Consider the following 23,339-nt stretch of genomic DNA (forward strand, 5'->3'; position numbering starts at 1 on the left):
AAAAAAAAAAAAAAAAAAAAAACAGGGCTACCAACCTGTTGGCCTTGTTCTGTCTGGTTCTTGTAACATGATCCAAGATCTTGGAGGTGGTTGTTCTGTTGAAACTGGGTATATATGTATATAGAAAAAATAATAATAATTAGGTGATATCCTTACATGTTTTCCTAATAAAAAGTCTAAACAAACAGCCACTTACTTCTTTTTGCAGTACCTGACAAATTATCGAGCAAGTAGTTCAGTAGCCTTCTTGTTCCATCTGGCTCCAGACAGAGGTTCAATATATCCTGGGTAAGCGGATTTCCTGGGGAAAATTTAAGTAGATAAACTAAGATAATAAAGTGTTTCAAACTTAGAAAAGGAAGTAAATATAATCACCTAACACCACAAAAAATACTATTACAACAATGTTACACTATAGTTCCTAATAACTTACCAAATAAAAATGTCGCTTTTGAAAATTTTATATAAAAAAATAAAATAAAACGTTGCACTTTTAAAAAGGTTTATTTTTTGTTTTATGTGGATGGGTATTTCCCCTGCACTTATATCTGGGCATCACATGCATGCCTGGTACCTTTGGAGGCCAGGAAAATGGGGTTGGATCCCCTGGGACTGCAGTTACAGGCTGTGTGTGAGGGGCCATGTGGGTGCTGAGAATTGAACCTGAAAGAAGAGCCAGTACTCTTAACCATTGAGCCATGTCTCCAGCCTCAAATTTTGCACTGTACACAAAAGTTCATAAAGATTATTAATGGATTGTTAATAAAGAAGTACTTTGTACTGATTCTGAACTGGAAGAATATACGAGAGGCTTTCTCTAACATTCAATGGACTTGAACCATTTACAAAGTTGATGGCTGCTAAAAATTATTACATATACACAAGTATTTTTATTTGTTGAACAGTTTTATGATACAGTAAATGAGCTTATGAGAACATTACCTGACCCTATAATTATCTTTCAGAAGTATGAAAGTAACTCTTCGAGACTTTACCCAGAAGCCTTTGCTTTAGGAGACAGCTCTCTGCCCACACCTGCCCAGACTGACGAAGAACCAATCACATTACAAAACATGCCCACGTCTTGACACCCTTTAAAAATCGGACTTTTGACTCCTTCTGGCCTAAACCACTTCATAATAGTTCCCACTGCCTTTCTCCTTCCCACTTCTAATACTAAGTACCTATAAGTCAACTTCTTTTTTAAAAAGAAACCCTCAAAAACGTAATTTTTAGTATCAGAACCAAATCAAATATTTCTATTTACTGGGGAAATTTTCTTTCTTATTTTATGGGAACTATATGCTGATTATAAGAAACATATAAACATAAAGGAAAAGTTGTTTACGGCACGATGAGAAAGCATAGCACAAGTAACGTGGCCCCGAGCCGAAGCAAAGAAAGCAGACAGGCCAGGAGCCAAAGGACCCAAAGACATGGGCTGCCTGAGGGTGACAGTGACAGGAACCCACCCACAGCACAGGCAAAGCAATAACGCCCAGGACAGCACTGCCACCCAAGCATACCATAGCTTCTTTTAAACTGTAAGAAAAAAAAAAATGAAATCCTACCTTTCAGGCTTAAAGTCTGCAACTGAAACAGTTTTCCCAGCTCAAAAGGTAGAACTCGTAACTGGTTGTAATTTAAATGGAGCTCCCTATTGATAATAAAAATTCCAGGAAGTCAGAAGACATGTTAATTAATCTTAACAGAAAAATCAACAATATTTTCTAGGAAAATCTGTACCTAAGAATGACAGAGTTTTACACATCATATTCCAATATCTAGCCTTGGCTTTTCTCAAACTCTATATAGTTAAAAATAAACAACAGAACTGTCACGACAACACTTTTGGTAAAATACAGGGGGAAAAAATTACTATAAAAGAAATAGCCGGGTGGTGGCGCACACCTTTAATCCCAGCACTCGGGAGGCAGAGGCAGGCGGATTTCTGAGTTCAAGGCCAGCCTGGTCTACAGAGGGAGTTCCAGGACAGTCAGGGCTACACAGAGAAACCCTGTCTCGAAAAACCAAAAAAGTATGATGAAAGCTTTAATTTTTACAAGTTACTGAATGCATGGATACTTCATTATAGGCAGCCTCAGGGCTAGGAACCCACACGAAATAGAAGGGAAAAAGAAAGCAAGCACATCCAGCCCCACTGCCCAACGGCGGAGGCGATGTGATTAGCTGCTGTGCGTCTCTGCATCACGGCTTTGCCAGCGTGGTGGGCTGTAGCCCCTCGATCCATGATCTAATGAGGTAGTTTTTCCTTTAGGTTTATTTCTTGTCAAGTTTTTGGATACAGCAACAAAAAAAGCAGTTAACACGCTGCCACGGTGAGAACTGCTGAGTGAGCTTAACAACGGCTGCAGTTATATTTACCAAACTTACAAGATTTTCAGTTTAAAAGTAAAAACTATACAAGCAAGAGATTATTTTAATGTTTCTTACAACCACATTAAAATTTCACAGGAATCTTCAAGGAAAAAAAAGTCAACCAAACACTGGACATCGCCTGAGACACTGTCGCTTCCCTGTTGTTCATACTTTTGTTTATCTAATCACAGTTTCCATGGGAATGACCTCTACCATCTCTGTCTCTTGATACAAATCTTGGTTACTTCTTTGGATAAGAAAAACAAGATCTGAGTAGCGGGTTTCTTTCTCACATACACTACGCAGAAAGAAGGTTCTGTACACCAGTTTGTTTCCAAGGATTAAAAAGTCATAGTAAAAGCCGGGCGTGGTGGCGCACGCCTTTAATCCCAGCACTCGGGAGGCAGAGGCAGGCGGATTTCTGAGTTCGAGGCCAGCCTGGTCTACAAAGTGAGTTCCAGGACAGCCAAGGCTATACAGAGAAACCCTGTCTCGAAAAAACAAAAAAAAACAAACAAACAAAAAAAAGTCATAGTAAGTCTGGCAGTAGCTCGCACGCCTTTTGTACCAGCACTCAGGAGGCAGAGGCAGGGAGATCTCTGTGAGTTCAAGGCCAGCCTGGTCTACAGAGCAAGTTCCAGGACAGCCAGGGCTACACAGAAAAACCTTGTCTCAAAAAACAGAAACAAAACAAATAAATCAAACTAGCAAAAAAGTCATAGTAAATACTCAGTAACTGAGCCAAGTAAAGCTGTACTGAGCCGGATAAAAACTTCTGTATGTCTTTACTCCTTATATTAAAAGGTAGCAGAGAAGCCATGGAAACCACCATGCTCTGAGCCAGTACACTGGGTTTGGATTTATACAGATCTTCTTCAAACAAAACCTTCAAAAGATTTTTTTTTTAAAGAAAAAAGAATTACTTATTTATTTTATGTATACAAGCACACTGTAGTTGTCCTCAGACACACCAGAAGAGGGCATCAGATCCCATTACAGAAGGTTGTGAGCCACCATGTGGTTGCTGGGAATTGAACCCAGAACCTCGAGAAGAACAGTCACTGCTCTAAACCACTGAGCCATCTCTCCCACTGAGCCATCTCTCCAGCCCCTCAAAGGTTTAAAAAAAACAAAACAAAGAAGAAAACCAGCAATTATCATTTGCTGAATCTTCATGCTGGACCAGGTGCATTGCTTTTTACTCACCATTGCCAACATCCCTAACCTCTGGCTAAGAAGCCCGTTCAAGATCACTTAGTTTACATATGGCAAAGTAAATCTCTCAAAGGAACTGCATCACTATAAATTCTACCCATAAGACTATAGGCTTCCAAGCACAGTAACCAAGTCTAGCTTTGTTCATGCCAAGGCTTTCCTACTATGGACCCATATGAGTACATATGTCTGTGGGCCACAGATAAGGACATTAAACAACAGTGCCTTAGAGTTATTTATCTCTATACTGTTTACAATGTTTTGATTCAAAAATAAAATATGTAACACAAAATATATACCATGCTAATAAAAACTAAGCAACGGACCGACCTGACTTTTATCTCTGGACAGTCAATTCTTACCAAAAAACTTAAAAAAACAAAACTAAGCCTCATAGTCATGCCTCCTTTCCTCAAATATAAAATGGCTTTATTTCCTAACGATATATTTGCTCCCTCCCTTTTGTTTCAGAGGAACCTAAAAGTCCAATACTGAATCTTCATACCTGAGTGATACCATGTTTCCGAGTTCTGCCGGTAAACTCTGGATTTGATTATGGGACAGGTCCAGATATACCAGATTGTGAAGCTTGGCAATGTCTGAAGGAATACAGGACAGGGAATTGTCACTCAGATGCAAAGCTGTCAAGTGAGTAAGTGACCACAAAGATGAGCTTAAGCTTCTTACTTTTCCTGCAAGACAAGAAGAGGGGGTAGGGGAAGGATTAGATAGAGTGGCTGCCAAAATTGGTTCCATGTAGTAAATAAAAGTCAGATGGTTTAACTAGGTACTTAAATTACTATTTTAAAAGGTTTGAGAAGGCTTAACAAGATTCTTATCCATTCTAGAACAATTCACAATGCACTAAATGATTAACTCTAACTAGCAGAATGAAGCTAAAATTTAAACCTTTAAAGCAAAGTGTCAATACTTGAAACTATTTTCATTTTAAGAGCACACTGGAAAAAAATATCCTTTAAATGACCTCAGGTATGGTAAACAAAACTATGAATAATCTAAAGCAATAAATCTAGAATTTGGATACTATAAAAGATCTGCCTTTATGTAACACAAAATTACATAATGTCTGAAAACTGTTCATCCTATACACAAGAAAATAAAAATTTTACCTTTAAAAAATAAAGGAAGCTAAGATATTCTCAGATTAGTTGAGATTGGGGGCAAATTATTCAAGTAATAACTACATCATATAAGACAACAATATCTGTGTCATGTTGGAGCCTTTGAGGCAGTGAAGCCCAGTGTAGTGGTACAAACCTTTAATTCTTGCACTGGGAGTCAAAAGCAAGCTGCTCTTCTGGGAGTTCCAGATAAGCTTGGTCTACACAGTGAGAGCTTGTCTCCCAAAACAAACCCCAACCCCCAAAAAAGAAAGTAACAAAACAACAACAAAACCAAAGCAACAATAAAAAAGAAAATCTGTACTATTAATATACAAGTGAAAATATTTGCCCTGAAACATTTCAGATACCTAGCCAAGCAATAGACACAGTGCTCTGTAACTAAAAAATACAGCCTTCTTTCAATACAGTATTGAAATTAGGAATTCCTTGATTAAGGTCAATAGTTTCTACAATACATACGAACTTTCTCTATAATCTCCTCAATGGTTCAGGCATAGTTTGAGAGAGAATGAAACAAACAGGTGAAGTGGAAATATACCAGTCTTTGAGAACTGATTACAGCCTGGTGGCTGAAAACACAACCCCAAGGACTTTTACTTCTAGTCAGGATCGGGTAAGAAAGCCTGAATTTGTTATCCTACAGAAGACACCAACCAGGGTAGCAGTTACCCAGGAGGCATGGGAAACAAACATGGTGGTCTGTACAGTTTTCTCAGTTTACTTGCTGGGTAGTATTTGCAAAAAAATAAACAGGGCAGGGGGCAATCCCAGTTAGAGCAAGTAAGCTCCTGAGCTCTGGGAACTGACACTGTGGTGGTGGGAATTCAAAAACCAGTTCAGAGGAGAGAAACGGGCAGAATGGTCTGGATATGGAGGTTTCCCTTAACCACTAAATGTGACAAACTGCCCGAACCAGAGGAGGCCATGCTGTTCCCAAATGCTGATGGGAGAACAAAATCCTTTCAACTCAGAGGACATAGGGTCAACATTCAACTCCAGACTAATAACTGCTCTGGTCGTACCTGGAAAGCTTAAGATCAAACCAAAGAGTCAGACTGTTTTCCAGTACCTTCACTGCACCCCTGAGCAATGCCCAAGGTTAGCCGGAGGACTCTTCCAACATGCAGCCCCTGAAGAAAAGCCTCAGCTTCTGGCACCAGAGAGACAATCAGCAAGCACAGAAATCAGCAGGAAAGCAAAAATTCATATAGCGAAAAACTAACCAAAACTAAGACAAGTAGCAACTATGCTGAGATAGAATTGACAGCCCAAACACCAAAACTGAACTTGTAGAATTTTGCACTTACATCAAGATGCAGCAGGGGTGGGGTGGGGTGGGGGGAGGGCCAAGATGAGACTAACAGTATATTAGACACTGAAGATGGCCTAGTCAGCCATCAGTGGAAAGAGAGGCCCATTGGTCGTGCAAACTTTATGCCTCAGTACAGGGGAACGCCAGGGCCAAGAAGGGGGCGGGGGTATGTGGGAGACTTTTGGGATAGCATTGGAAATGTAAATGAAATAAATACCTAATTAAAAAAATAAATTAAAAAAATCTAACAATAAAAAAAAGAAAATCAATGGATTAGAAAGCAGGACAAGAAAAAAACTAGACAAAAAAGGGAAACACATTGGGAAAAGAAAAACACGGCACTTAAGTAATGTCTGGGACAACTTTTAAAAGAAGCATCTGTAATTGGAGACTCCAAATAGGGATGCTGGAAGCAGAAAAACAAATTAAGAAATAAGAGGTACAACTGGGTAACCATATACAAAAGAATGAAGACAGGGTGCTGCCAAGATGGGTTAGCAGTAAAAGCACTGGTTGCTCTTCCAGAGGACCACAGTTAAATTCCCAGCAACCATAAGGTAGCTCAGAACCATCAAGGGCTCCAGTCCCAGACAACCAGACGCTCTTTTCTGGCCTCTTTGAGCACAGGCAATCTTGTGTCACACAGACATACACACAAGAATACCACCACACACAAAAAAATTTTTTTTTTTTTTTTGGTTTTTCGAGACAGGGTTTCTCTGTGTAGCCCTGGCTGTCCTGGAACTCACTTTGTAGACCAGGCTGGCCTCGAACTCAGAAATCCGCCTGCCTCTGCCTCCCGAGTGCTGGGATTAAAGGCGTGCGCCACCACGCCCGGCTTACAAAAATTTTTAAATGTTTAAAAAAAAAAAAAAAAAGACACTGGCCCGTACTTCACACTAAATACAAAACTGAGAAGCACAAGCAAAAACAACTGAATTGTACTTCATTAAAATTAAAGTCTTTTGAACTAGGCAGGCAGTGGAAGCAAGTACCTTTAATCCTAGAACTTAGAACTTAGGAAGCAGAGGCAGGAGGATCTCTGTGAGTTATAGTCCAGCCCAGTCTACAGAAAGAGTTCTTAGATGGCCAAGGCTACACAAAGAAACCCTGTCTAGAAAGAAAAACCTTTTGTGCTTTAAAGGACAACATTAGAAAGAAAAAAGACAAACTCACAGAAAAGGAGAATATTTGGCAAATCAAAAATATGCAGTCATTTATATTCTTAAAACTCAAGAGAGGCTGGGGGAGCTGGCTCAATGGGTAAAGCACTTAGCAGGCAAGTGTGAGGCCTGAATTCCAATTCACAGAACTTCCATTAAAGACCAGACAGTGAGAGTATAATCTCAGAGCTCTCAGGGAAAGTGAGGCAGGGACAAGAGAACCCTTCAAAGCTCTTAGAAACCTGTAGGCCTGGCAGATGTGGCAAAGAAACAAAGAGGCCCTAACTCAAACCAGGTAAATGATGAACACCAATACCCAAGTTGTCCTCTGACTTCCACACAAGCATAGAGGCCTTTGTGTACTTATAGTCACACAAGCACACACAATTTACAAAATAAAATTAGGAAAAGATCTGAGTACAACTGGAACATGCTTTGTTTATAGTAATTAAGAGGCAGAGGCAACAGAACCACATGGCTGACACCAGCTTGGGCTATACAGTAACTTCCAGGCTACTCAGTGCTCCATAGTGAGATCTCATCTCAAAAACACTCAAAGAAAAAACAAAACAAACAAAAAACAGAATACATATTTCTCCAAAGACGTACAAAAGGCCAATATCCATATGAAAAGAGACCTACAATCACTCTCCATGAGGGAAATGGAAAGGTAGCCCTCAAACCACAATCATGAGCTACTTTTCAAACCCATCGGGATCAATACAACCAGAAAGTATTATTAGTAAATAGAGAAACTCAAACCTTACATGCTGTTAGTGGAAGTGTAAAATGGCTCAGGTACTCACTCAATCAATCAGCATGGCAGTTTCTTAAAAAGTCCAATCGAGAGTTAATGTGTGATAGTTAACTCTTAGTTATATACACAACAGAAATCGACATATATGTCCAGATAAATGATTATACAAGGTTTTAAGTAGACACATCTCTGTGAGTTTGAGGCCAGCCAGGTCTATAGAGCAAGTCTAGGACAGCCAGGGCTACACAGAGAAATCCTGTCTCAAAAAACTTAGAAAACAAAAACAAAAATAAAATGAAACCAAAAAACTCAAAACTGGAAATAATCTAGATGATTCAATGAATAATCTTCTATGACTCAATGAATGAATAGATGTGAATGTTCACTACCATAGAATATTATATGCATATCAGGTATATGTTAGAACAAGGATCAACCATGAAAATATTCGCTCAGTGAAAAAGCTGGTGAATGGCCTTACACACAATGTCCAAAACAGCAAGAACCCACCAAAAAGGAAGAGTAATAGCTGTTGGAAAGGATGCTGAGGAGAAACAGAAATAAGAATGTTAGTAAGAACAGAGTTCCTCTTAGGAAATAATGGAAATGATCTCAAACTGAGATCAACACTACAGAAATCTGTGACTACACAAGGTTGATGCATAAATTGTACTTCAAGCTGTTGTAAGAAAAAGAAAGGGGGGGCTGGTGAGATGGCTCAGTAGGCAAGAGCACCTGACTGCTCTTCTGAAAGTCCAAAGTTCAGATCCCAGCAACCACATGGTGGCTCACAACCACCCGTAATGAGATCTGATGCCCTCTTCTGGTGCGTCTGAAGACAGCTACAGCGTACTCACATATAATAAATAAATAAATAAATAAATAAATAAATAAATAAATCTTAAAAAGAAAAAAAAAAAAAAAGAAAAAAAAGAAAAAGAAAAGGAGCCGGGCATGGTGGCGCACGCCTTTAATCCCAGCACTTGGGAAGTAGGGGCAGGCGGATTTCTGAGTTTGAGGCCAGCCTGGTCTACAAAGTGAGTTCCAGGACAGCCAGGGCTATACAGAGAAACCTTGTCTTGAAAAACCAAAAAAAAAAAAAAAAAAAAAAAAAAAAGGAAGGAAGGAAGGAAAAGAAAGGGAGACAGAATGTTCCTTATGCAAAGAAAACTATAAAGAGTGTGACAGTTAGTCTTGGTTGTCAATTTGATGGAATTCAGGATCACCATGGAATCAAGTCTCTGGACAAGTCTCTGAAGGATTATCTAGATTAGGTTAGCTGAGGTGGGAAGTGGGTGGTACCATTCTGTTTGAGGTCTAGACAGGATAAAAAGGAACAGTGGGGCTCAGCATCACAACCCTCTGCTTTTTGCCTGCTGAAGCAACGTAACCAACAACCTGTCCCCTCCTGACACTGTATGCTCCCTATCCTGAAAGACTGAGAGCCAAAACAAACCCTTCCTTCCTTTAGGTTGCCTTAGTCAGGTAGTTTGACATAGCAGAGAAATAGAACTAATACACCCACAAACACAAAAAGCTCAGTCACTCTACACAGAGGGATGGGACAAGCAGGAAGGGCAAGTTGGGAAGAAGGAAAGGGAGACTATGAATAAAATGTCTTCATGAAGCCCATCACTCTGGACAGTAAACATATACCACTGATGATAAATGAAAGCTCATTATTTCTCTAACCAGACAAATAATTACTTTTAAAAACAACAACAAAAAATTCCCATAAAAAAGAAAATGTATAAAGGCACACAGGATCAAATGGCTGAAACAGTACTCTACCAACTTCACTATATTCCAGCCCCACTGATGGATTCTTTTAGTGCACTGGTGGATTTGATTTCCTAGAATTTGCTAAGGATTTTTATATATGTAAGCTGGAAATACAGACTCTATTTCAAAAAATTATAAACAAGTACTTTGATCTAGAAATTAAAGACATTGAATACTGAAAAAAAATCAATGTAAACTCATTTTAATAGACTAAAAGTCTTATACTAACAGATGCAAACTTGAGCAGTATTTTGACAAAATATCCACTGTAGAGTCTTTAAATCAGTAAATTAAGAACTTGACCTTGAAAAAGAGCTTATGAAAATCTTAGTGGTAAAGGGATACAAGGGCCCTCCAAAAATCAGGAACAAGGCAAGGGTATCCTCTTCTTACTCCCACTTTACACGGTGGAGTCTTAGCCAGGACACTGGGAAGAGGGAATAAATATCTTGGAAGGTAGAAATAAAACTGCCCCATCCACCACTGTCATAATCATGTATGTAAACATTTTACTGAATAAACGAAAATGCCACTATTAAGTGAGGTTTGAAAGTTGTAGGATAATAAGATCACCACCTTTAAAAAGCACTGTATTCCTGAACATCAATAATCAACAACTAGAAATACAAAGAATACAATTTATATTACCCAAATTATGAAAGTTAATAGTAAACCAGACTAAAAAAAATACAACTTATATACAACACAGTAACTGTAAAATGGTGAGGAATGACATGTCCTAAGAATAGCTAAGAGAAGATATGTGAAGTGTACAGCAACTATAAAATTGATGATCACTAAAGAAAGAACCAACACAATGAAGCTGGAGGGCTAGTACTACCTGGCATCAGGATCTATCATACACACACTATGGTGTGGACGCACCTTCTAAAAATCCTATGTTGGAAACTCAATCTTGGCAACAGTGTTGAGAAGCAAGACACGATGTAAGATATATGGGTCACCAGTGTTCTGCCCATGTGTTATAATGGAAACCAATTTATGAAAGTTTGGTCTCTTCTCTCACACACACTCTCTTTTACCTCATGCTTTCATCTACTCTGGCCCTCACCCGATGCAGCCCTTGGATCTCACATCCTCAGTCTCTAGAACAGTGGCTCTCAACCTGAGTCCTGACCCTTTAGGGATGTTAAATGACCTTTTCACAGGGGTCACCTAAGACCATTAAACAAAACAAAACCCACAGGTAATTATATTACAATTCATAACAATAGCAAAATTAGTTATGAAGTAGTAATGAAAATAATTTTATGGCTTGGGGGAGGGGGGCTGGTCATCACAACATTAGGAGCTGTATTAAAGGGCCATAGCATTAGGAAGCCATAAAACAACTTTGAACTGTTTATAAATTATCTAGCCTGTGGTATAGCTTAAAAGGATTAAGACAATAAAGAACCCTAAAATACTCTTTGTACAAGATTTAAACAGACACGTCAACAAAAAGGACAAACAGATGGTTAAGTCATACTGAAAGATGCTCAGTATCAGCAGTAATTAAAAAAAAAAAAAGAATTAAAGCCACAATTTGATAGCACTACAAGTCAGAGAGTAAGTCCTAAACATTCACTACATGCTACTGCCCTGGGGGTGTAGGCCAGAGTCATCTAGTAAAGCTGGGAGGGAAGGTGGGAGGGAGGGAAGGAACTATTTCAAAACAGTTTTAAGAGCCTCATGTTTAAAACTACACTACCATTTGACAAAAGATATTTACCCCAAAGAAATAAAAGCTACACCCACAGCAACAGGATCGTTTACAGTAGCTGTATTTGTCCCACACTGGAGGTGAGGATGAATCTCCGATGGCAAAGTACTTGCTTAGTATGCATGTAGTCCTTCCTGGGTTTGATTCCCAGTACCAACACATACCAGGAGGATAGCGCACGCCTGTGGATGGCCCCAGAATGAAGGACATGGAGACAGATCAGAAATTCAAAGTCATCCTTGGCTACATACAAGTTCAAGGCCAGCTGAGGCTACCCAGAAAACATGTCTACCAGAAAAATAAAACAACAAAAACCATACTGAATGATTTCATTTATGTAAATGCTATAAAACACCAATCTTGTAAGGAGTAAGGAAGAGAAGAGATGCAGCAATGGCACATTAACAAAGAGGGATCACAGGTCCTCAGGAAAGACAGCACTAACAGACACACCTACAGGTCAGAATAGACTGATTACATTATTACAATGTAAAGAAATGCTGATTTTAAGTACTTATTTTTAATTATGTATAAGTGAGTGTATCTGTGTGGATAACGCAGGTGCTGGCAGAGGCCAGAAAATGGTTTCCAATCCCCAGTGACAGGTGTTTTTTTTGAGCTACCTGATGTGGGTGCTAGGAGTGAAATTGGAGGCCCCCTCAAGACTAGCACGTGCTTTTAACCACTCCCACTCCTACGCATGCTGATTTCTGCATGTCAGTTATACTCTGATCAAACTGTGACTACCTTGGTCTGGACACGTCTAACATGCCACAGTTAAGCAGAAACTGTCCTCCAGGGTGATTTAGTGGCTTAAGATAGGCTGAAATTTAAGACTCTTATTCTAGTAAGTGAATTCATTCTAAAGTTCCCAGAATATTTAATTACTGAATATCAGGAGACAGGAAGAAATACTGTTCCCTGCAATCAAAGGGAGCTAAGGGATAATTAATGAACCTACCAAGAAACCAAAACTTATACATTTAGAAAGATTCTGGGTGAAGAAAAATCTAAACATCTAGTTGACATAGTAGGCTAAAGAGGAGCACCTGCTCACTACTGTTCAGTACTTCTCGTCCTACTTGCATACCCCAGGCCCCGCCCCACCCCAAGTCAGTCAGACAATGTAAGAAGTCAACAAAAGACTGTTCCCTAATGCACACATTTCCAGCAGTTCAGTCAACAAACCCTAAAGGACTAGGCATAGTGAACCAAGAAATCAAAGCAACTAACTCATACATTTACAAGGATTTAGGAAAAAGGAAAGTCCACAGCATGACAAAGAATGTCCCTGCTAGCATATAGGATGCACTATTAACCAATTTTGTGCACTTAATAATCAAATAGAATGCCCTATTTGTCATACAAACAAAAAGGCAAAATAACTAGTAGATATAATAAGAATGTAAAACTAATGCAGAAAAAGATTAAGAAAACCATCAAACCACCCTAATTTATGTAAAAAAAAAAAATCTCCAAAGTATCACATATCAAAACTACAAATCCATATACCCCTTTAACTACTATACCCTTATCTATGTGCCCTTAGATATTAGGGCAATATAAAATAATTATGGTATTGTTTGTCAAAAGAACCATTAAAAAAAAAAGTACTACTTTAAAAAAAAAAAACAAAAAAACTCTTCTCGATCCTTTCCAACCTCCGCCTTGGACCCTGCAGCTGGCATGATATTGATGCCTAAGAAGAACCAAACTGCCATCTATGAACTCCTTTTTAAGGAAGCAGTGATGGTTGCCAAGAAAAATACCCATATACCTAAGACTCCAAGCTGTCATATGATAAACAGTCCAACCTTCATGTAATGAAGGCCATGCAGTCTCTCAGGTCTCAAGGCTACATGAAGGAGCAGTTTGCATGGAGACATTTCTATTGGTACCTTACAAACAAGAGCGTCTAGTGTCTCCGACATTACCTTCACCTACTTCTGGAGATTGTACCTGCCACCCTGAGCCACAATCACCCTAAGATTAGCAGGCCTTGCCCCAAAGATCCAAAGGGTAAGTTATCTGCAAGAGGAGAGGTAGACAAAAATACCTACAGAAGGAGTGCTGTGTCTCCTGGGGCTGACAAGAAAAGCTGAGGCTGGGGTTGGCTCAGCAACTGAATTCCAGTTTAGAGATGGTTTTGGTAGTGGACATAATCAGCCATCTCAGTGAAACTGGAGATTATGTTGTATTGAGTAAGTGAAAAAACAAAAACAAAAAACCCCACAGTGGGCTGGTGAGATGGCTCAGCGGGTAAGAGCACCCGACTGCTCTTCCGAAGGTCCGGAGTTCAAATCCCAGCAACCACATGGTGGCTTACAACCATCCATAAGGAGATCTGACTCCCTCTTCTGGAGTGTCTGAAGACAGCTACAGTGTACTTACATATAATAAATAAATAAATCTAAAAAAAAAGAAAACAAACAAAAAAAAATTAAAAAAAAAACCCACAGTAATGAAATATACCTATAACATAATTTTATATCAAAAAAGAGGCATAGAACAACTTATTTGTCTATGTGTTTGCTGTGTAACACACTGAGAACAGTGAAAAACAGACTTTTGTGGTGTACCTTTTAAAAAATAATTTTTGTGTGTTCCCTTTCCTAAACTGCCCTCAATCTCAGTTCTACTTGGCTTATATCACCATCTCAGTACACTGCTAGCCTAAGATGCTTTCTTTAATCCTGCCAGGCTAGTAAAACCTTCTTAAAGATAACACTTCAAGCATTTCTGTTCTGTATTTATCATAGTTTCTTAACTACCTTGTCAGGGACTCCTATAGTTTGTAAGATTCTGGAAATCTTTACACATAATCACCTACTCATTGGTTCATAAAAAACCAAGAATGAATGAATGGCGGTACATAATTCCTAGCAAGCAAATGATGACTTAGAACTTCTCCTACGTTAGCCTGACCACTCTTAGCTTCTGGAAAACAAGCACTGGACGGAGCGCAGGAACCTCCTACGCTGACTACATAATGAAAGCTACCTGATTCTCAAGCTAGACTTAATAATTATCCAAAAGAGCTTCATATAATATTCTTTTTAAAAATCATAAAAAAATTGATTCAGAATTTTAGTCAGGGTCTATTATTCTCCATAGAAAAGTAAATCTAAATAAAGCGTACTCAATAAACGCAAATGTTACAGAAGGCCACACATGGAAGGTAATATGTGGCCTACAGGGCAAGAAGACACCTGCTTCAAAAGTCTTTCAATGAGCACCAGTAAATTCCGATCCAAGGCTGTATCTCCTGGAAACTATCGGAGTGTAGCTCTGGTTAGTCCATTTCCTCTCACCTGTATAACACACTGAGGAGAAGATTCCAGCTGGAAGCTATAAATGGAAGAGGGATGACCTAACAATAGGCAGAGATGCTCCCAACCAGTGAGATCTGGCACAAGTCAGATCAATCCCTGATTAGATTAAGGCCCCTTACCTCTTCCATAATTAATGGAAAAGTAGACAAGTAAATTTACTCCTAAGGAAAAGAAGGCCATGAAATTACTACTTCCAACAATGAATAAAATACCAAACAACTAAATACACAAGAAAATAAAGAAACAATAGAACAAAACAAAGGAAGGCAGGAATCACACAGAAGACACTCAAGGAGGCTTTGAGATGGTAGACACCAGGTAGCACAGGACATCAGTGACTGGTGGGAAATGAAGTCAGCTCAGATCACTATTCCAGCCTTCTGCCTAGTGTCCTGAAGATACCTAACAACGCAGAACCCAGGCAGAGTCTGATGGTCTATTGAGTTGAGATGAAGCATGGAACTGCACAGAGATGTGACGAAAGCACCCCCTGAGTTCTCATGTAGGGAATAACCTGGACAGAACAAGGAGAGCAGAAAGAAACTGACAAGAACACAGAAAGCAACCCTTGGGGATTCCACAGATCAGAACAGTTTGATTTTCCACAGCCAGAGTGGAAAACCTTTTAACCATCAGATTTAGGAGGGTACTACAAAAGTAAGCTTTAAACAAAGCAAACTGTTTCCAAGATATCTAAGTCTACATCACAACAAAGCTCCAAAGTGTTTCCAAGAATGTAAAATTATCCACAACTCAAAAAGTATAAACCTCTCCGGAGGGCAGTGGTGGCACACGTCTTTAATCCCAGCATTTGGGAAGCAGAGGCAGGCGGATTTCTGAGTTCGAGGCCAGCCTGATCTACAGAGTGAGTTCCAGGACAGCCAGGGCTACACAGAGAAACCATGTCTCAGAAAAAAACCAAAAACAAACAAAAAAGTATAAACCTCCGCACTGTCTATATTAAAACAAAAATTAAATTATAAGCATACAAACTGGAAGAAATGACTTTAATAGATCAACCTAGAAATGAAAAAAAAAAAAATGACAGAATCAATGCCAAAGACAATAAGTTTGGTATTGCTTTTTAAAAAAGGAAATGCTATATAAGGTATAGAAAACAAATTCCCATATCCTCTATTGATGAAAAGTAAACACTGGGGGAATAATTATTGAAATTAAGGGTATAGTAATAAAAACTAGTTCAAAAGAAAATAAAGGTAACAGTAAATTAATCACATCTAATCTGTAAGACAACCGTAAGTAAGCCACACGTAACCACGTAACTCCAAAAGGGAACGGGGAGGAAAACAGATAAAATACAAAGCAGTGCTATGAACTATAAATGCACAGATCCAAGAAGGTTGTCAAAACCTACTCACCAAAAGAAAGTGGTAGGGGTGTGGGGAACACCCTACACCAAAGAGACACCATAATCACAGTACTTAAAACCAATGGCACAAAAACTTAGCAACTGCCTCAGAAAACGGACATAGATAAAGAAGCAAGGACAGGAATGAGTGTGGTCTTAAGAGAAACTTAAGCAAGAAGAGAAGGAGCATCCTACTGACAATGCAAACCATTAACTGATAACTCTTCCTCCCACACAGATTATCTTTCAAATTAGCACAAAATAATTGAGAGTCTAAAGAAGAAGAGACCTGGGGGCTGGAGAGATGGCTCAGCGATTAAGAGCACTGACTGCTCTTCTAGAGGTTCTTGAGTTCAAATCCCAGCAACCACATGGTGGCTCACAACCATCAGTAATGAGATCTGATGCCCTTTTCTGGGGTGTCTGAAGACAGCTACAGTGTACTTACATAAAATAAATTAAAAAAAAAAAAAAAAAGACCTATCACCAGATTTTCAAAAGAACAAAACCAACAAGAAATCTGCATGTTTTATGAATGAACAACACTGGAAAACCTAGGTGGTTTAAAAACTTTTGACATTTAAAGGAATAGTATCAACATACAGTGAGACTTAGAACTAGAACACTTGAGTAAAGTTTATAAAACATAAAGACTTAAAAGTCATTCATTCTGTTTGATATGCCAATGATGAATAAGTGGAATTCAAATAAAAACACCATTATTTACATTTGCACTAAGATAAGGAGAGATACAAAGTAAGAAAAAGTATGAAATTCCATAGAAAGAAATCAAGGAAGAACAAATAAGTGAAGACAGCCCATGTTCACAACTGAGACCCAATATTGCCAAAATGTCAGTTCTTCCCAATATACATATTTAATACAATACCAAATCCATTAAACTTCAAAATGTCCGCACTTGGGGCTGGAGAGATGGTTCAGCAGTTAAGAGCACAGACTTCTCATCCAGAGGTCCTAAGTTCAATTCCAAGCAACCATATGGTAGCTCACAACCATCTATGAGATCTGATGCCCTCTTCTGGCATACTCATATTAAATAAATAAATAAATCTTTAAAAAAAAAAAAAAAAGTCTGAACTCAACTGTCAAGAGAATGAGAAGACAAGCCACAAACTGGAAGAAAATATTTATAAAAGAAGAGGTTTGCTCTTGCTTATTGTTCTAGGGCAGCGGTCTCAACCTTCCTAAGGCTTCAACCCTTTAATACAGTTCCTCATGTTATAGTGAACTCTGACCATACAATTACTTTAATTGTTATTTCACAACTATAATTTTTCTACTCCTATGAACTGTAAAATAAATATTTTGGGAGACAGAGGTTTGCCAAAGGGGTTGCAACCCACAGGTTGAGAATGACTGTTCTGAGCACCATTCCAGTACAGAAGGAAAAGACATGGCAGCAGGCAGAAAAGGTATGGTGGCAAAACTCAGAAGCCAGCACAGCATCAACTTGTCAGGAAAACAGAATGGAGAGAAAATGGAACCAGACTAGATATGAAGCCTCAAGGAAGGCTCCACCTTCTAAAGTCTCAGAACTTTCACACCACTAGCTAGAAACCAAGTAGTCAAACACAGGGGCCTAGAGGGGGACATTTCACTTTTAAACTGCAACAGAGCTGTCACTAAGAAACTACAAAATACTAAAATACCAGCCAATGGTGGCACGTGCCTTTCATCCCAGCACTCAGGAGGCAGAGGCAGGCAAATCTCTGTGAGTTTGACTCAAAGCACCAAGGACACCAAATCCTAAGGAGGCTGCGAAACAAGAGTTCTTGTTCACTCTGGTAGAAACACAGTACTTTAGAAAATATTGGGTTGTTTGTTGTTTGTTTTGTTTTAAAAAAATGTCGAGTAGTTTCTGATAAAAACTATGCACGCTCTTAGCATATGAGCGACAACCATACTTCCTTGGTCTTTAGCAAACTCTACCGGCAGACATTTGGAGAAGTAATATGCAAAATGCCAAAACCTGGAAGAACCCAAGATGTTCTTCTCGAAATAAGCAAGCAAGAGCCGATGGTACTTCCAGACAGTGTAGCATTACTCAGAGCTAAACAGAATGAACTAATAAGCCATCATAGCTGGGCATGGTGGTGTGGACCTTTAATGCCAGCATTCAGGAGGCAGAGGAAGGCAGATAGATCTCTGAGTTCTAAGTCAGCTCTGGACAGGACACAGAGAAACTCAAAAAGCCAGAAAGGAAAGAAACTTAATGGTAAATCATCTCTATAAAAACACCATCTCCGCATTAAAAACTCAACCAGACTGTTTTCTCACACAGCTTACTTATTACAGACTAAGACAACACAGAAACCTTACTAGTAAAAAGCCTAAATCCATAGCCCAAACCGTAGAGCTTATGACGTATCAGGAAGTGAGAGGAAGCGCATGCACAACAATCAATGGATTTAAATTCCAACCCAAACACTTCTTTTCAGTGCCCTTCCAGCGCCAAAGTTAAACTAACATTGTAAAATACCACTGTTGCTCTTCTACATGCAGTAGAATTAGAAAACCTAACTTTACAACATATCTTTAATCTCTATTCCATAGTCATGCTAACATGTCTTACCACTTATTTCAAGCTCTGCCCAATGTGATTTCTTTCCATTTGCTGCTTCCTCAGAGGACATAATTGTGTACATCCTCCGAGGGTCAGGGGGCTCGTACTTTTCTTTGGGCATGCCTGTTAATAAATGAAAAAAAGAAACCAGTCAGTACATACTGAAGAGTCAAATCAATAAAAATATTCGTTTTTTTAAAAAGCAGACATATTAGGATCATTAAATAGATTTTCTACCCAAAAGAACTAGAATACCACACAGAAATGATTTTTAGTTCTAGGATATGGCTAATTAAACCCTAGAGCTAATAAAGGTGATCGTTGAAGAAAATATAGCTGTTAGCTTAAGAAATGTTCCACTGGCCAAATAGAAGAAAATCTGAACATCACATGAGTAATCACAACTGCATGAGTATAAACTGCATGAATTCATAATTTCATTTTTAATGTCTTTTACATTTATCTGTTTGTATGTATATGCACCATCATATACACAGCAAGCTGCCACGCGTGTGGAGGCCAGAGGGAAACCTGCAGAAGACACTTTCTCCTTCTACCATGTGGATCCCAGGAAATCGGGCCTCCATGCAATGTATCTACACTGCATACACTGCTGCCCACTAGTCACTTAGTAGCTGTTTAGAATATACTGTCACTGTATCACAGTGATTGTGTAAATAACTTACTCACAATCCTCAGACAGAATGACATTCCCAATTTAGACAGCACAGAGATGTAGTTTTGACTTAAAATATAAAAGTTCTTAAGAAAAAATAAATTCCTGTTAGCTTTACAGTTCAGCTCTTACTAATCTATTATGCTTAATTTAGAAATTAAAAATAAGTATATATATATATATATATATATATATATATATATATATATATATATATATATTGGGGGAGTGGGCATACTGTTTATAAAGAGTTTGGTACCATTTTTCAGCACCCACTGTGATCTTAGAATGGACTACACTGTAATATGGGGGAGGGGAGAACTACTACTCTTTGGTGTACCAGCCAAACTGCTAGTATTGGTACTCTTGTGCCTTGGCGACACAGTAAAATAAGCATTTCTTAAACACTAGCCGCTGAGGTGCCATCAGAGTTCATCTGATATGCCAGACCAAATGACTAATGGGCAGGTAGTCCATACAGTATGGATAAAGGTTTAATTCATTTTCTGGGTGTAGGATAGCACAAGTATTTATCATACGCCTGAAATGGTTTGTGATCTAAAATTTATGAATATATGCTTATTTCTGTAATTTTTCCGTCAAGACACCTTGGCTGTCCTGTAATTAGCTAGCTCTGCAGACCAAGCTGGCCTCAACCTCACAGAGCTTCACCTGCCTCTGCCTCCCCAGCGCCAGGATGAAGGCAATGTGCCACCACTAGCTTAGTAATTTACCACTTATTATTTCTGGAGTAAGACTGAGCACAGACAACTGAAACTTCAGAAAAATATGCTACCAATAATACAAAGTTCCTTGTAAGATAAACAGTTGTAAATATGGTACAAGAAATAATACAACATGAATCTAGGGCATCTTTCAGTGTCAAAAAAACAAAATCTGATGGGATTTTCATGTCAACATAATACAGGAACTAAACAACTCTTCTCACTGGTCATAGTGATAATTTAGTCAAAAAGAACCACAATTATAATAGGCTAAAGCACAATCAATAAAATGAGTACTTCAAAGAAAGAATGCTAAACCGAGACATTAACATGAGACTACAGGCGCTGCAGAAAAGCATAATGTCGAAGATGAGATAACAGTGGAGAGATACCACTCCAATAACCATCAAGTCAAGAAGAGGGAGGAGGGGTGAGAAGAGTGAGAGCAAGCAGCACAGACCCAGCAGCCAACTAACCTAGAGCTGGTACTAAAGAGAAAGGCTTACCTAGTTATGCCTTCACAAAGGAAGGGCATCCAGAGGAATCAAACTAAAGGAGAGCCCCACTTTACAAAAGAATAACAGCTAAAAGAGCCTGACTGTGGCTAGTCTAAAGGAGGCTCTAAAGGCCCTGTATGTTCTGGAGGACCATGGTTCAATTCCCAGCATTCCCAGCACACACATGATGGCTCCTAACTGTCTTTAACTCCTGTTCCAGTGACTCCAATGTAATGTCCCCCTCTGACCTCTGAAGCCAACAGGCACACAAGTGGTGCACAGACATATATGCAGGCAAAACATTCCTACATGTTAAATAAAAACCTGCTGGGGTAACATAGAAGACCCTGCCTCAGACAAAATAGCTAATAATGCAAATGAAGTATAAAAGATTTAAAAGTCAACACTATTATGTATAAGTTGTAACAATTTTTAACTCCTAATTAACATTATTCAGGTAAGGAATATAAGCTAGGTTAAAAAACCCTGTAGCACTGAATAGAAAGACTACTAAGATAACACCACTACAATCTACTTACAGAGCATAAACTAGCAAACGTTCTGTTACCCACCTCCTTGTCAATCCTAGTAACCTCAGCAGCAAAGAAGCAAGCACCAGGGACATTAATGTGATGAACTAGGAGCATTCATCCTGTCTGAAACTAGGACTTGGCCAGACGACAGGTACCTCAGGTTAAGACTTACTCCTTCCTGTGGCCCAGAAAGATTTTCACAGAAATCTGAAAGCAATTTGACTGAGACGAACTATGCTTTCTTTAAGGGAGATTTCTTTACACATTCATTCATAAAATATTTGTTGAAAAATTTTAGTGTGTTAAGCACTTTGTCAGGTATAAGGAAAAAAAATCAGAAAGCTCTGACCAATAGAGAACAACAAAACCGCTATAGCAATGCAGCCACACTCCAGTCCTTTATGTGTTCTGCTTTACTTCCTCTAGATGGTGCGCACTTTTAGGATTACAACTGACCTACATACCACTCTCAAGTCATTCTTCCTAACGCTGAGCTCTTTCTAATGTTATCTATGTTAAAGAGCCAGCCTTCATTGCACATCTTCACTGGCATCTAAAATGGCAAAGCTTAACTAGAGTGAGCTTCTGATCCTACGTCAGCTGTAAGGATCCAGGGCATCCCCTCCGTATCTTTTTCTGATCTGTTGGAATGGGAAGGTAGCGCTGTAGAGGACCTACTTAGCACACACATTCCATCTTTTGCACTGCAAATAATACTAAATCCCTACACCTTAGATAAGAAATTCAAACTCCATAGTTTATCATTCAGAATCCGTACCTACTTTCTTTTTTTGTTGTTGTTGTTGGTAGTATTGATGATGGTTGTTCCAGATAGAGTTTCTATGTATAGCTCTGTCCTGGAACACCCACTTTGTAGAAAAAGCTGGCCTCAAAATATTTGCACGCCTTTGCCAACCAAGTGCTGGGAATAAAGGTGGTTGCCACAACCAACAAGCTGCCCTATCTTTTCAACTTCTATCCTAGTACCTTTCTTTGTACTCTTGACAGAGCCAGCAAACAAACTGACATCCTTCAGATATGCTCCACTTCCACCTCCAAAACACTCTGTCATTTGCACACTGAAATTCTAGTCACTATTTCTATGGTTAAAGTAGATCACAAACCATTTTCCTACATCATAGAACCATGAATATACTCACCACACAAGATTAGACAAAGCAATAACAGAGTCCAGTGGAATGTCCTTCAAAGAACATTCTTTTCTTTTGTTTTTCAAGACGAGGTTTCTCTGTGTAGTCCTGGCTGTCCTGAACTCACTCTGTAGACCAAACTAGCCTCAAACTCAAGAAATCTGCCTATCTCTGCCTCCCAAGTGCCAGCACTTACAACATGTGCCACCGCTGCCAGGCTTCCAAAGAACATTCTTAAAGATTTATCAAGATTTATTTTCATTTCAAGTGTATGCAAAAGTGCTTGTATATGTCTGACACCTGCAGAGGACAAAAGGAGGCGCTGGTTCCCCTCAAACTGAAATTACAGGTGGTTTTGAGTCACCATATGGATGCTGGGAAACAAACACTAGTACTCTTTAAGAACAGCAAGTGCTCTAAACCACTGAGCCATCTCTCTCTAGCCCTGTGTATTTGCTTGTTTTTAGGCAGATTATCACTACATATCCCTGACTGGCCTGGATCTCACTATGAAGACCAGACAGACTGTCCTTGAACTCAAGAGATCCACCTGACTCTGCCTCCCAAATGCTGTGATTAAAGAAGTCCACTACAATGCACAGCCTTAGATTTATTCATTTTCCAAACACTATTCTGAAATTGCTTCATAAGAGACTAGAATACAATGTAACTCATGTTTCCAATAATCTTGTATCAAATGTACTACATAGCTCGTTCATTTCTTTTACCTTACAGTAGGAAGAGAACAAAATAAAAGTCTAAAAGGAAATCTAGCCTCTTGACCTTCCACCTTGTCTTTCTTCCTGTGACGCATGCCCAATTTTCCAAGCCAAAATGAGTATTCAGACTCCAATTCTAACACAAATTTCTCACCAATTCTCCGCCTTTCACCCCTTCAGATCTTATCTGAGTTATTTGCAAAGTCTCAGATCTATTTCTTTGTTCTACTGTCTTCCTACCTTCATTCATTCTAGATATCATCTTTGGTGACTGTCC

General features: G+C 39.0%; 1 protein-coding gene and 1 pseudogene across 2 annotated transcripts in view; one reads left to right on the plus strand and one right to left on the minus strand.

The window, feature by feature from the left end:
• Cnot6 (CCR4-NOT transcription complex subunit 6) overlaps positions 1 to 23,339 on the minus strand; it is a 41,049-nt gene that overhangs the window by 12,013 nt on the left and 5,697 nt on the right. The window contains exons 2-6 of one of the 2 annotated variants that reach the window (XM_021177137.1): positions 18,771 to 18,884; positions 4,100 to 4,286; positions 1,572 to 1,657; positions 212 to 301; positions 36 to 104 (exon numbers count right to left, since the gene is read on the minus strand). In XM_021177137.1, coding sequence (XP_021032796.1) covers positions 36 to 104; positions 212 to 301; positions 1,572 to 1,657; positions 4,100 to 4,286; positions 18,771 to 18,882 — 544 coding nt within the window. In that variant the 5' untranslated portion in view covers positions 18,883 to 18,884. Of the gene's footprint in view, positions 1 to 35; positions 105 to 196; positions 302 to 1,571; positions 1,658 to 4,099; positions 4,287 to 18,770; positions 18,885 to 23,339 lie in introns of both variants that reach the window. The other variant, XM_021177136.1, reaches the window with a different exon arrangement.
• LOC110306170 lies at positions 13,163 to 13,686 on the plus strand (annotated as a pseudogene).

This window comes from Mus caroli, chromosome 11, assembly GCF_900094665.2.
Source record: "Mus caroli chromosome 11, CAROLI_EIJ_v1.1, whole genome shotgun sequence".
Classification (NCBI taxonomy): domain Eukaryota; kingdom Metazoa; phylum Chordata; class Mammalia; order Rodentia; family Muridae; genus Mus; species Mus caroli.